Raw genomic sequence first — 13810 nt, 5'->3', positions numbered from 1 at the left:
GGGAATCTTCGGGTGATGACGAGAGCATAGGAAGACGGGCACAAACAATGGCGGACATTCAATAGCATTTGCATGTGAATAGCCGACCTTTATTATGGTGAATAGATGTGTTTTGTATGGCTGTAGTGCGACAGCAAATGCAGAGAATGGCGTATCGACGCATGCGTTTCCAAGAAACCCAGCCATTCGTCGTCAGTGGGTGAAATTTGTTTTTATTCCGTTGAACACAACTTTTGATCACAAATCAAAAAAGGTAAGACGTAATTATTGTAATATTTTTGGAACCGGATGTTGTTTACTTTCTCTTTTCTGGCTGATAGCTCCAGGAATTCGAGGTCTTACAGTGATGACATTACATGTGTGGAATCTGTGGAGTCTCAGCTTTAAATCGTATATCTTGTTTGTGCAGTTAAGATAGTAATAAGGGCATTTCTACTACCGTGTGTTGTGTGTAAAAAAGCGTTAGCATTAGTTAGCATTGTTTCGCTCAATGCTAATTCAAAGGCTTGGTATTACTCTTGTGTTTTTTCTAGCTAACAATTGTTCTTATTGTCAGTTAGCGGAGTTTCTTACCTTTAAAAGGGTATGAAACATTAATAGTTTCATAAATGTTAAGAAGCCCTGAGACATGTGAGAGAAAAAACTGTGGGAGGGGTCCACTGGGGGGACCTTCGGGCTTAACTGGTTAACAATGATTAATATTTGTAAAGGCTACAGGTGATCTTAAGATGCGTGAGCTATGCTTAGGGACCTACCAGTCAAGATTATTTGTGCGTAGGGGTGCATCATCTGGCGCCTGGTCCTGGTCATCCTCGCCATTGCCCATGCCGTGAACCATCACCTCGGGCTCGAACAAATAAGGACGTAATGGTCCATCGTCTGGCTCAATATTGTCACCATCGTCGCTTACTGAACCGGATTCAGATTCAGTTCCTAAAACGACATTTTCGTAGGAAAGCCGAGAGGATGATTCTGACTCGCTATCATCACTGGATACCTCGTACAATCCTTCTTCTTTGTCTGGTATATTTGCCCTTCCACGTTCATTCTGCATAGACGCCATGGTTTGTTATCGTATCGTCTTCCTAAGTTTTCGTCACTTCCGGTTTGGCTGAGTCGAACATTTCGTTTCTAAAAAACTTCGGGGAAGCTGCAATAAAGTGCTTCTAACATGCGTAAGGCAATTATTATATTTTTTTAATCAGGTGTGATTGTTTTGGTACGTAATTATGCTTGTATATAAGTTAAAACGAAACTATTTGAGGTTCCATTTCCACTATCCCTTTAAGTGTTGACCACTTATTTTCAATCTAGGAACCTCGAACCCAGTTCTTCTTTGCCATTTAAGTAGGATCTGATTGAAACATACAACAGCAGCTACATGCAGATGCTGTAATTGACTGGTTTGCGTCCAGGATTCAAACTAACTGCTGTTTAAAATGGCCGTACGCACAACTGGTCCATCCACACAGGTTCTACTGATCAGACTCTTCTTAACATAATTTTAAGACAGCTATAGAACAATAGATTGGAAAATACATCAGATTTTATCGAAAATTATGTAATTCACACCGAGTCTTTGTTCCCCTGTGGTAAGGAAACTCCCTCAACCCATCTCACACACACATGCACACACACAGCTCTGTAGGTCAGGCCGCAGTTAGCAGCAGCCAGACAGCTGAGCCATTTCTCCGGGTCCCTGGGGAAACAATTACACCCCACAGGCAGGAGGACCGGACAGGAGCTGGGAATTAATGATGGGCTCATGACTGAAGCTGAAGAAAAGACTCCCAGTGAAAAGACGTGTCACTGACCGAGACCCCGCTGGTTTGTTGTAACCTTAGTAAATGATGTTTATTAATTGTTCCCAGTATCACTTAATTTGATTGCAGTTACTGCTAAGCTTGCTATCCAGTAGTATGCCAATTGTATATTATGATGATGTTTTACTATATTACACTGAAGAATACATTAAGGCTACTAGTTAAGTGAAAACATGTCAGTGTATACATAAAACACAACACAGCCTCATGTCCAAATAGCAAAATACTAATTGTCTATGGAGGGCAGCATGTGTATGCAACTTATTATCAATAAGCTTCCACGGTATAGCCTTACTTTCATTATACAGTAAAAAGAAGTAAAAAAATCTGACTATCAAAACAGAATTACTACAAATGTTACTATCTTTCAACACTGCGGCAGGTGCAACAAGCATTTTGGCAGAGATTTTAGAAGTTAAATTAATGTTTGATCCAATAGAAGTATTTCATCAAGTTTTGATTCACTTGTTTGTTGGGTAAAACTCAGACAATCTAAACTAAATTACTACAAATATTACACAAAAAATGTTGAACACTGTAGCAGGCGCAACCAGCATGTAAGTTTTCAAATAAATTGATACTTCCTTTATAAATAAATGTAGAATAAAACTGTAGAATGCCTTTTTATCTGTAACTTTTTAAGGATCTGTGTTTGTATAACAACTGGTTGGTATTAGGAATACTCCTGAATGATGTCACAGTAAACCGTAATGTACTAAGAGGTATTGGTCACTATAAACTCATTTAGTAGCTACAAGTGACACACTGCAGATCCCCTCAAGGTAGTAATACAAGATAAATACAGTGATTACTTTGTCTGGGACTATTTATGTCTTTTATTTGCAGACATGACATTCTATTTGTTATTTATTACTTATTACAGGATGCTGTGGAGCCATTTCTACAGGCCCATGTACAGATGGTTAAAGTGTCCTCTATTGACTTTAAGAGCACTAGAGGACGCCATTATGGTGTGATATATAAATGTTTTCAATCTTATGATTATCAAGACATTTAGTGCATTGTATTAAAAAGTATAATGTCACAGGCCAAACATAATCATGTGTCTTATAGGCAATTTTTCATTAACCATTGTTCAGATTTCGAACACACACAGACACACACAGACAAACACACACCCTTTTCTCCCTCTCACAGTTCTTACAGCTTTCCCCTCATGCTTCAGCGTTAGGAGCGGCCACATCCCAGCCCCCACCTCCCCACAACCCCTCTGGCTGCCTCCTCCTCCTCCTCATCTCCCCCCCTCCCTCCCTACCTCTCGTGGCCCGTTGCCATGGAAGCTGATTGGAAGGATCGCTCTGTCTCTCCGGCACTTTGCCACTCCATCTCTGCCAACAGAAAACGAGGCATTTCAGAGCACAGCACAAAAACCAAAAAAAAGCCCTTCTCCTACAGCAAGTGGAGGTCAGGTTATTATTGACAGTAATAATAAAATACAAGTACAAACACAGATTATCATGGTGTACTTTTATTTTTGTGTTTCGTAACTTTTCGTTTCTTTCCAATTGCCAAATTCTAAAACAACTACGATTCACATATTGAATAGAGAGACATTTTAAATCTGACGCTGTTCTGCAACGATGTGAGAATATTTACACTTGATTTATGTCGTGCTGTCTCTTATGCCCTTATGGTCAAGGACATTTTACTCCACGCTCTGGTAGTTTGATCCCACAGTACCCTGACAGCTTCAGTACTTTTTAATGACCCTCTCTACTAAGAATACAGAGGACAATAATCAGCTGTTGCAAATCTGAATGCACTGCAATTATGTTCCAGCTCAACAATCAACAACTACGTTTATTATGACTATGTCTTCAAGTGGTTTCTTCCATAAATGCACCAATTACGAGTCCTATTTCGACACTTATGATTGCATTTTAGTAGGTCACCAAGCTGTAATATTAATTGAAGAAGGCAGATGTTTCCTGTGAGTCCATATTGTTTCCCACAACCTCTTTGCTGCGATGGAAAAACAAAATGTCTTCCTGCCAGACGAATCACTAACACACTCTCTCTTTTTGCTCTCTCTGTGTACAGTACTTGCAAACTCAAGGCGAAAGATCTTGGTGACTTAATTTCAGATATTTTTCAACCAAGCACATCTATAACAGAAAGATAGAACATTCAGGGTCTGGCATTGCTATAGCAACACCTTTTAGTGGCTTGTGAGTGTATGTTGGGTAATCAAAAAAATGTAGTTCATCATTATGGTGCTTATGAAAAGTAGGGTTTAATGAGTTGTTGTTGTTCATGACTATAAATTGGGGTTTATTTTAGACCACATTTTACAGTTAAAGCATGGTAACATTGAGCAGGTGTAATGTTTACTATGCTTAACATCCTGGTTTAGCATATTAGCAAGCAAATCATCTCTGTAGACAAATGTGTTTTGGTGGGATTTGGTTGCATGCACGTATCTATGCACTACCTAAAATGCAATCTTATTACAATGAATTCATTATCTTTTTAATAATCTCTATTAACAGATATCTGCCCATGATTGCAGATAGACCACCTCGTTTTTGAAGTTGCTAAAAATCCATTGGCTACACTGAAACACCAGAAATGTTGGCTCTCTTCATCACACAATAGCCGATGGGTGCTGGAAGTGCTGGGTGTATGGAAGCTTCCAAATAACTCAAACTTAACACAAAGTACAGCTGAGGGTGATGGGTGGACAGTGGACATGGATGGTTAACATTGTTGGTTAAAGGACACACAAGACTCTTAATGAAATCATAGACTCGGACGTGTGAAATGTGGGAGTTGCTGCTTGCGTCTTTGAGCTGTTCATATTTAAATAGGCAGTGAGTCATCATGCATGGGCAACAACAAAGCTTTTTCTAATTTTAGCCATTTGCACATCACCTCAAAATTACTCACTGAGAGATTTCAACTGGAGAGTGTATCTCATTACCCAATGTCACACAGTAGCATAGAGCCACTGGTAATGGTAACTGTGTGGTGTTGATAGTGACAGTTTGAAACATGTTGTGACTCTACTGCCTGTACAGCTCGTGTCCTAAATATAGATTCTGCTTTCCATTTGTATATAAAGTGCAGTTCTTAACATTAACCACACTTTAAAAAGGTGCACATTTTAGCTACCTTATAACTCACAGGGTTCAAAGCAAAAATAAGTGTTTGCTACTCAACATGCTAACGTTATTAGCATCAGCCTATGGCATTTTGCACCCCTGTCAATGAGCTAGCAGACTTATGAACTACTTTTAGCAAACAAATAAGTATTTATATGTTGTCTTACTCAGTTTCAGTCGCTGCATTTCCTGGCAGAACAGCATGGTTGACTTTCAGCCTGAATGCCGTTAAGTCACAGCGGCCAATCCTGCTGTAACGAAAGCAACAAGATGGTTATGAACCCTTGCTACATGTAAGTGTCCATTAACAGCTGGTTAGTTAATTAGACTGTTTTTCTTTATGACTTTTCCAAAATAATTGTTAACGGGAATTAACGGGATTACATTTTAATTTGATTTTAAATATTTCCATGTGCAGTCAATTTCAGTGGCGAGCCGTCAGCGCCCTCTAGGACCTCTGTGAGGGCCTAAGATATTCTAAAAAATAATATTTGAAAACATTAAAAAAAAAACATTTTTTTTTAAATATTATTTTTTATATTTTTTTGTTGTTACATTTTTCATTAGTTTTACCAAAATAACTTGATTACATTGTATTTAAAATAATATTTCCAAAGAAATCCTTCGAATCTGCCTGTTCAGTTTCTGTGGGAATGTGAAGGGTTAAATGCTTTATATATACAGTCTATGGTTAAATGCCGTCTCTGCGAGTTATGTGAAGACGGGAGGGCTTGTTGGTCCCTCTCTACATTCACAGAGGGCCCGCTATAGTAACGCAATGAGAGAGTAATGTCAAATGACAGTACAATTGACCAATCATATCTTCCCTCTAAATGGGCGGGCTTTATTTTCGCGGACTTTATGATAGGTTCCGCCCGCTGTGAGGTCTATGCAAGAGGTGCAGTGACGCACCCTAAAACCCGGAAGTAAGCTGCGCTCGGATTCCCTCGACAGAAAGCAGTGGGTCTGTGGAAAACGAACCTGTTAGATAAATGCACGGTGTGTTCAGCCGGATAATATCCACATGTCTATCCTACTTTTATTATTTTTGAATCATAAATCTAATCGATAGATTTATAATTAGCATAAGTTCGTTCATGATGGCTCACTTCAGTGATAGTGATGACATCGTTGCGAAATTATTAACCGAGTCATTTTCAAGATTGAGTTACAATGATAAACTGGAGTGGCAAAGGATCAGCTGAATGACCCGCCATCAAGTGCTTCATCCAAAAGGACAGGAGGATGGACTTTGTGTTTCAGTGATTTGATCATCAAAGGTAGGCCTAATAAGTCATTTTCAATGCGGGCCGCCGTGCCGACTTAATTCATTTGTAATCGCTACTTGGCTGCAGTGGCGTTTTCTCCCGGAGGCCAAGGGAAGCCAGGCTTCCCCTGTTTTTTCGGATTGTAGTTACAATTTAAATAAATAAATAAAAACACTTTGTTTTGTTTCGATAATTCTCCTTTGCTGTGTGTTGCTGCCGGTGTCAGTATCAGTATGTTCGGGCTACCAGATATGTTCGGGTGTATTTCCGTCGCATCCGTCATATACTCACCTCCCTGTGCTCCCAGCGCTCTGCTGCCACACACCGGCCGTCTGTGGAACTGCAGCCGGAGGAACTCGGGACAGCTTGTTATGTGTGAGGTGCTATGGTGGAAAACGGAGACGGAAGCAGTGGCTGTGATGCTAGCTTTGCGGCTAGCGGTTAGTTGTTATTGTTTGAAGTTGTTGCTATGGAAACAACATGACGGAGAAAAAATTAATATCTTCTACATATAATAACGGACAAAGTAAAGAATGAAGTGTAGGCTATGCCTGTTTGAAGTTGTTGCTAAGGAAACAACATGACGGAGAAAAAGTATAATCTTCTACATATAATAACGGACAAAGTAAAGAATGAAGTATCGGCTATGTTTAAATGTTCGTTATTTGACCGTGGTGGCCCTCTTGAGTTGCCGTAAAATATGACGAATATGACGGATGCGACGGAAATACACCCGAACATATCTGGTAGCCCGAACATATCTGGTACTGACACCGGCCCGTCTCTCCCCCATTCTCATTGAGTATTTTACAAAGAGTGAAACAAACAGCGCCGCTCTAGATGTTATGGTGAAACAGTAGATTGCACTCACTGTTGCGAGAGGAGGCCAGCCGAATCTGGCTTCCCTTGGTGAATTTTTTTTTGAGGGATTGGCCAATCAGATGAGGCTCACGTGATGCCCCTGCCAACCTGTGATTGGTCAGGGCCATGCCAAGGGCTTCCCTTGCCTCACAATCCAATCAAATCGCATCAATTTAGTGTTGCAGTGACGCGTCCTAAAACCCGGAAGTAAGCTGCGCTCGGTTTCCCTCGACAAAAAAACAATGGAATTTCTCCATAGGATTTAGGAAAATAGCTCGAAATAAGGTCAGTGGAAAACGAACCTGTTAGATAAATGCACGTTTTGTTCAGTCGGATAATATCCACATGTGTACCCTACTTTTATAATTTTCGAATCATAAATCTAATCGATAGAAGATAGATAGCGCCACTGCACCACTCTCACCGCCGTTAGAAAGTAGCAAGCAACTGAAGCAAGTGCAATTATGGAGGGTGGAGATTTGGAGTATTTCCTCAAAAATAATTGTACTAAACTTCCGCTACAGCAGCAACAACAAATACAATCTGATGCCAGACCAATGCCCAAACTGGAGCTGTGTACAGCGAGGAAAAAAGGAGCGAATCGGACGTAAAACGTTAAAGGTCTCCTGATTTAGTTTGTGAATGAATGCTTATTAGAGTTTCGGCTGGAGAGTGCGTGCGGACCTGTCGGTTAGATAACAGGCGTGTGTAAGTCCTGCATCTGATAAAATTGTGTGTAAAATGATACCGGGTGCTGTAATCACTCATCTGGTTACGTTATTACATTGACCACCACACCCCCGACCCAAAAGAAAGGACGTATTATTGGCTTCCCCTAATTGTTTTTCCCACGCCACGCTACTGCTTGGCTGTGGGTGCCCTGTCATGATAGGTGTTATAAATTGTGTTGTTTTGTGTGGTAGAGGGTCGCTGTCATTGATGCGTTTTGCACCCCGGACCACTGTTTTGATATTCCGCTGAAGTCTACGTTGAGACGTAATATCTCTTCTTTTTTTTCCGAGGGAAGGGGGGGTCAGAGGGCCTAGGTATAAAAGTCACGGCTCGCCACTGGTCAATTTAAATATACTTTCTCTTTATTGATTTCCATAGGTTTTGGTTAGTTCTGCCCTTTCTCTTTGAATTTCACAAAGATAGTCAGAGTGTATAATGTAGTTTTTAAGAATTTCCCAGACACGCCTGTTTTTCTGATCTATTTGTTTCGTCTTTCAATTCAAATTTGGAATTAACTTTATAGTAATTAAAAGAAGATATATAGCAGAGCAAAACATTTGCATTACAAACACCCTGCAAAGCATTAAATGTGAGAAATAAAACATTGTATGGAGTGGAAAAAAACTGATATCCCCTGTGACGTCAGGTGGAGAGATTCAGTTTCCACTTATTCTTTTTTGTTGTAATCGGAGGAAATACTGCTTGTACATTTGCCCCAATTATTTTCCTGGAGACTGGAAATATCAGCGTGCAGAACCTACACTTTCCACCCCCATCAACCACCCCCCTTTCTCTCTGTGATCTCAAAGGGCTTGCTTCACCTCAGTCAAGCTCCAGCGCTCCAGCCGGCAGCAGCATCGAGCTAACAAGTCTTTGTGAGGAGAGAGAGAGGGAGGGAGAATAGGGAAGGGGGTGCAGAGCAGGAGAGAATCAGACAGGGAGAGACATAGGATGAGGGTGCAGTGGGAGAACGCTTAAGATAGTGACAGAGGCAGAGGTGTTCGCTGTTGCACAATAGTGCCAGAGGCTGCTGGCAAGAGGGAGGGAGAGAGGCATCATGGCAGCACTCACTGCATCATCACGACACATGGGGATGTTTGGCTGCTGCTGGTGAACACTGGGATGCAAAGTGGAGGACTTCCTGGAAACCAAAGGCAAGCAGAGGAAACAGGTCAGTGACGGGGAAAGAAGAGAGCATGCAACACGGGGGATTGAATCACGTCACAGGATGATGCTGATACATTTGTCAATAAGAATCCCCCTGTAAGGTGTTTGGGGAGTGGGAGGCTGCGCATGCAGGCAGACACATGTGTGTGTGTAGTACGTGTGTGTGTGTTAACATATCTCCACCAGGGACGTTTAGGTTAAAGAGGCAGCACATGAAACTCTCCTGCATCACCATCTGTGACACAGAATTATGTTACATAGAATGATGTGTTCAGGGTCCCTTCTACGACAGATGTTTTTAGTTTTACAGCTTTTTTCCCTGAAAAGCAGTGAGCTTGTGTATAGGACTTAATACCAGGTAGTTTGGAGATAAAGGGAAGGGAATTCATATTAAAAAGGAATGGAATAATAAGGAAGTCGCACAGGAATATTTGTTTTGCAGTGGGTAGTAAGAGGAAGGAGACAAAGCCTGTTAAAGCTTGGCCCAGCATTCGGCTCTGCTGCATATGATGTAATCCTCCAATCGGTCTATGCTCAACACTTTTTCCAAATATGAAATTTAAGTGTCAAAAAAGTGCACAGGACTTAAGACACACTACATCAAAGTGCGTTTTATGTGTGTGCAAATTAACTCCAATCAGAAGAGTGTACGCACTCAATTCTCCACAAAAGCAACCAAAACAGAACCAAAGTCTTAATTTGATATAAAAGGCAATACACAAAAATTGGCTAAGTCACATAACAACATGGGCCAGTTTTGAATAAATTAAAATGATGACACATTTCCTCAAAAAAAATCAGGAGCTTTTTACTGGGCTCTACTTTTAAAAATGTAATATGTTTGACAATTTTCCAAAAGAAGAAAAACTAATACTTCACCGCTAATTACACCTCTTCCAATTGCTTGCTTCGCTTAATGTTTTTCAAGTTCAATACGAAGATCAGTAATACATTCTGCATAATTAAGCGGTCTATTAAATAGAATGAGCTTAAGGTAAATAAATGTGGAAGTCATTCACTTTTGTTCCCATTAATTTGTACAATTTCAGCTTTCTAGAAGGCACTGCTTATCAACATTATTTTACTGGGGGTTCTGAAGGACTGTAGGATTCAAAGGTTAAATATCGTGATTAAAATGGCAAAGGACACAGAGGCGTGTAGCGCAGTAATATCTTTTTAAATCATAATCAATACTCTGGCTTATATCCATCAGTAGTCACCTACCCTAACTTTAGCCTTGTCCCTTGTGCAGGTGCAACCAGTGAGAGGAGCCACATGATGAGTGGGATCCTGAAGAGGAAGCTTGAGGAGGGCCCGTCCCCCTATCTGTCCCTGCAAAGGTCTGACGATGAGGTCTCCTGCAGCGACAGCGGCAACAGCAGTGACAGTCTCAACCACCCCGTCCCCTCTGGGCTGCTGGACTGTAAGACACAACACAACACTGGACATTGAGATGGAGAAACGTTTCAAAATTGGGTCAATCTTAAAAGTCAATCTTTTGCCGTCTAACAAATGTTGTAAAAAAGCTGATTATAACAACTTAAAAGTGACGATGACGTGATTACCCAGAGCTAACAGAAAGGTATATATTTTCAGCTGTAACTTAATATTTATATATTTTGAATCTGGCTTTTGCTCTATTTATTTGACGGAAAAGGCTGTCATTATGTTCAGCAATGATTTGCACGTTGCATTTGACTGCTCCATTTTATTCTTACTTCACTTCTCTCTGCCTTGGACACAGTTTTAATAGACGCAATCTTATTAGAATAACAACTGTGTTTGTACCAAGAACCTAGTGTTATTCCTACTTAACCACTGGAAGTGTTTCTGTTGTCATTAGCGCCTCCTGCCCCACTACCCTTGTGATGTCCCCCAAACTGTTTGACACCAAAAGATCCAGTGACAGCAGAAATGTAACCCAATTCCCAATTGTCTGTGTCAATTGTAGCCACTCTCCAGCAGCCTTCGAAGCGACTGCGTGGCCGCAACGTGCACTTTGAGAATGTGACAGTCTACTACTTCAACCGCCGGCAGGGGTTCACCAGTGTGCCCACGCAGGGCGGCAGCACCTTGGGGATGTCACCACGCCACAGCGGGGTGAAGCATTTCACCCTCAGGGAGTTTGCCATGGAGCAGAAACTGAGCCACCGGAACATGCTGAGGGACCATCTCAAAGAGGAAAAACTCAATGCCATCAAACTCAAAGTCAGTGTTTCCTGCTTCAAATATTGTATATGTGTAGGCGTAGTTTATGGTCCAATCTTAACTAAACGTTCTTGTCCTCCAGCTGACCAAGAATGGCACTGTGTCATCCGTGGAGGCGGATACCCTGACGCTGGATGACATCTCCGAAGATGACCTTGATGTGGACAACACGGAGGTGGATGATTACTTCTTCCTCCAGCCTCTGACTACCAGGAGGCGGCGCACCCTGCTCCGTTCCTCGGGGGTCCGACGCATCGACGTGGAGGAGAAGCACGAGCTGCGTTCCCTCCGCATGTCCCGAGAGGAGTGTGGGTGCCGCTGCCGGGGGATATGTGACCCGGAGACCTGTGCCTGCAGCCTGGCCGGCATTAAGTGCCAGGTAAATGGAACTGTGGTGAGGCCCATCTATAATACTAAAGTGTTGTTCATGTCTGTCAAAGCAGTACAGCTTCCTCAAAACTTCTTTGGCTATTTGGTCAAAATGGTAAACTGGTACTAATTGGTTTCTACTGGTAAAGAAGACATTTGTCATTTATCTATGTGAACCACCAGATTCCAACAGACAGACATGTGTTTACTTTGCATTATCCAATTAGGGACTATAGCTCTTCCTAAGTAACTCCATGACTGTACAAATGAAATGAAAGCTTTTTAGCCTAGCTTGCTAGCTTACACTTTTTGAGTGAAACACAAACTTCAGGAAGACTGCCTTATTGGTTGTCCAAATGATTCAGTGATAAAAATGGTTCATGAGTATTGCAAAATGACCTTTGTAGGTAACGGCGTGTCTCTTATCTTCTCCTACTTTTTTTATCAAGAAATAGTGCCCACCCTCTGACTCCTGAGAGCTTCTTTACACATCACTTCTAAATTAAAACACGTCTGGAGAAACCCTGCAGATTTAAAGAAAAATAACAAATTTCGTTTTAAATAGCCTTTTTCCCATGTAAATTATTGGAGTTATATTCAAAGTTTTGGAGGATTTTTAAACCAAATTATTGAATAAAGAAGCTCTACTGCGTTAAGGTGAGTAACTTGTACACCCACAGTGGATTCTGCAGCTCTCCCCAAACATGACCAGCTATGATTTATCCTTGAATTCTCTTTTTGTCACTACGGTTTAACACTGGATTTATTTTTGTTTTTCCTCAGGTGGACCGCATGTCCTTCCCCTGCGGCTGCACCAAAGACGGCTGCAGCAACAACACGGGACGCCTGGAGTTCAACCCGGTCCGGGTGCGCACCCACTTCCTGCACACCATCATGAAGCTGGAGCTGGAGAAGAGTCGAGAGGAGCAGCAGCAGCATCAGCAGCAGCAGCAGCCGGAGCAGCAGCTTGTAACCAATGGCAACGGTTACCATGGCGACTCCTCCTTAGTCCAACATCAGCAGCAGCAGCAGACGAACCTGCAGTTTCCATTGATGAGTGGCACACAGCACATTCCCATCATGCACCTCCAAAGCACAGGCGACACCGATTCACATATAGATGAAGAGGAGGAAGAGGAGGAGGAGGAAGAGGATGATGAGGCCTATGAGGACGATGAGGATGGCAGCAGTGTTTGCAGCGGGCTGTCGGACTGCAGCACACACAGCTTAGACACAATGGACACCGAGGAGGACGAAGAAGAGGACGAGGAAGATGAAGAGGATGATGAGGAAGATGACGAAGAAGAGGATGATGATGATTGGGATTGCTCAATGCATGGAACAGGTCCACCGCCCTACACTGTCCCCCTTCCCTCTGTGATGAGTTACTCTAACATGAGCCCCTTCCACAGCTCGCAGCATTATCAAACAGACTCTCCTGCGTTTCTCAGTGAAAATGTCCCCACACTCCCCCCAGTAGAAACAGCCTTAGAGTCTGAAATCAAACTCCACTGCCAAACAGAGCAGCAGAGCCACTTCCCTGACCCCACCGAGTCCATGAAGCTCCAAACCTGTGCACATGTGGACACCCGTGAGAGTATCGCTGCCCCCGCCGATGCAGCTGATGAACAGCCCCCCTCCACAGACCTCCATAACAATCCAGAGCTGCGTGACTCACAGACTGAGGCTCCGTCTGGATCTGAGGAGCAGAATAAAGAGGAAAAAATCGAGCGACCAGGACTGAAAAAGCAAATCACAGACACATCATGCTCTGAGAGTACCTGATGACTCAAAGAGGGATCCATTCATTTAAAAAAAAAAAAATGTTATCAAGAATGGTGCCCTTCAAACATCAGTTTCTATTGATAAGTGATTCCGAATGAGTCATACAGATTGTTGTTTAAGACTGGTAAACTATAAAAAGTTCACTAACAAAACTCAATAAAACAGCGTTTCTGTATTTAACTATATGGAGTACAATGTATGCCCTCTCATAAAGTATTTGATCATTACAGCATGTTTCCTGGTTGTGAACGGCACCTATGATAAATCAACATTTTGAGGTGCTTGTATTGTTTCAATATTTTTGCATTGTGCCGGTGTCTCATTGATGCTGCTAATTGTTCTTTATGCCTGTATTTATAGCATGTGTCCAGTTTACCTATGTTTCCAAGGCTTAACACAAACTGTAAAATGATAAACGGTGTCACTGACAAAACACTGGTATTCATATTAACACATAAATCTGATTCAATTCGTA

The 13810-nt window shown here is 41.9% G+C and overlaps 2 protein-coding genes across 6 annotated transcripts in view; one reads left to right on the top strand and one right to left on the bottom strand.

Annotated features, from left to right (window-relative positions):
* Nucleotides 1-5220, bottom strand: part of xirp2a (xin actin binding repeat containing 2a) — a 56799-nt gene extending 51579 nt beyond the window's left edge. Inside the window, exons 1-2 of one of the 3 annotated variants that reach the window (XM_034217004.1) lie at nt 5113-5183; nt 3100-3172 (exon numbers count right to left, since the gene is read on the bottom strand). Coding sequence is in view for 2 of the 3 variants with exons in the window: in XM_034217000.1 (XP_034072891.1) it covers nt 5113-5149 (37 nt within the window). In the remaining variant the exon portion in view is untranslated. Of the gene's footprint in view, nt 1-755; nt 801-3099; nt 3173-5112 lie in introns of those variants that run through there. The other 2 variants (XM_034217000.1, XM_034217003.1) reach the window with 2 other exon arrangements.
* Nucleotides 5221-6181: 961 nt separating this feature from the next.
* On the top strand, nt 6182-13810 carry LOC117546754 (cysteine/serine-rich nuclear protein 3-like). 3 transcript variants are annotated; one of them, XM_034217125.1, is made up of 5 exons: nt 6182-6225; nt 10226-10396; nt 10925-11181; nt 11264-11575; nt 12334-13810. In XM_034217125.1, the coding sequence occupies exons 2-5, from the start codon at nt 10249-10251 to the stop codon at nt 13333-13335; spliced, it is 1719 nt and encodes a 572-aa protein (XP_034073016.1). In that variant the 5' UTR covers nt 6182-6225; nt 10226-10248; the 3' UTR covers nt 13336-13810. The 3 variants fall into 3 exon arrangements, with proteins under 3 accessions (XP_034073016.1, XP_034073015.1, XP_034073014.1); XM_034217124.1 differs by lacking the exon at nt 6182-6225 and adding an exon at nt 8693-8977 and having other exon boundaries at nt 11264-11560; XM_034217123.1 differs by lacking the exon at nt 6182-6225 and adding an exon at nt 8693-8977.

This window comes from Gymnodraco acuticeps, unplaced genomic scaffold (genome assembly GCF_902827175.1).
Source record: "Gymnodraco acuticeps unplaced genomic scaffold, fGymAcu1.1, whole genome shotgun sequence".
NCBI classification, from domain to species: domain Eukaryota; kingdom Metazoa; phylum Chordata; class Actinopteri; order Perciformes; family Bathydraconidae; genus Gymnodraco; species Gymnodraco acuticeps.
Note: the sequence above shows the minus strand (reverse complement) of the source record. Positions and strands in the feature narration are given on the sequence as shown.

What these genes read in the sequence shown, in the direction of transcription:
- LOC117546754 (XM_034217123.1), top strand. Translation starts at nt 8,929, where the DNA reads ATGCAAAGTGGAGGACTTCCTGGAAACCAAAGGCAAGCAGAGGAAACA. An exon ending in AAGGCAAGCAGAGGAAACAG is followed by an intron (nt 8,978 to 10,225) that starts GTCAGTGACGGG and finishes TCCCTTGTGCAG; the next exon opens with GTGCAACCAGTGAGAGGAGC. An exon ending in GCCAGGTAAATGGAACTGTG is followed by an intron (nt 11,576 to 12,333) that starts GTGAGGCCCATC and finishes GTTTTTCCTCAG; the next exon opens with GTGGACCGCATGTCCTTCCC.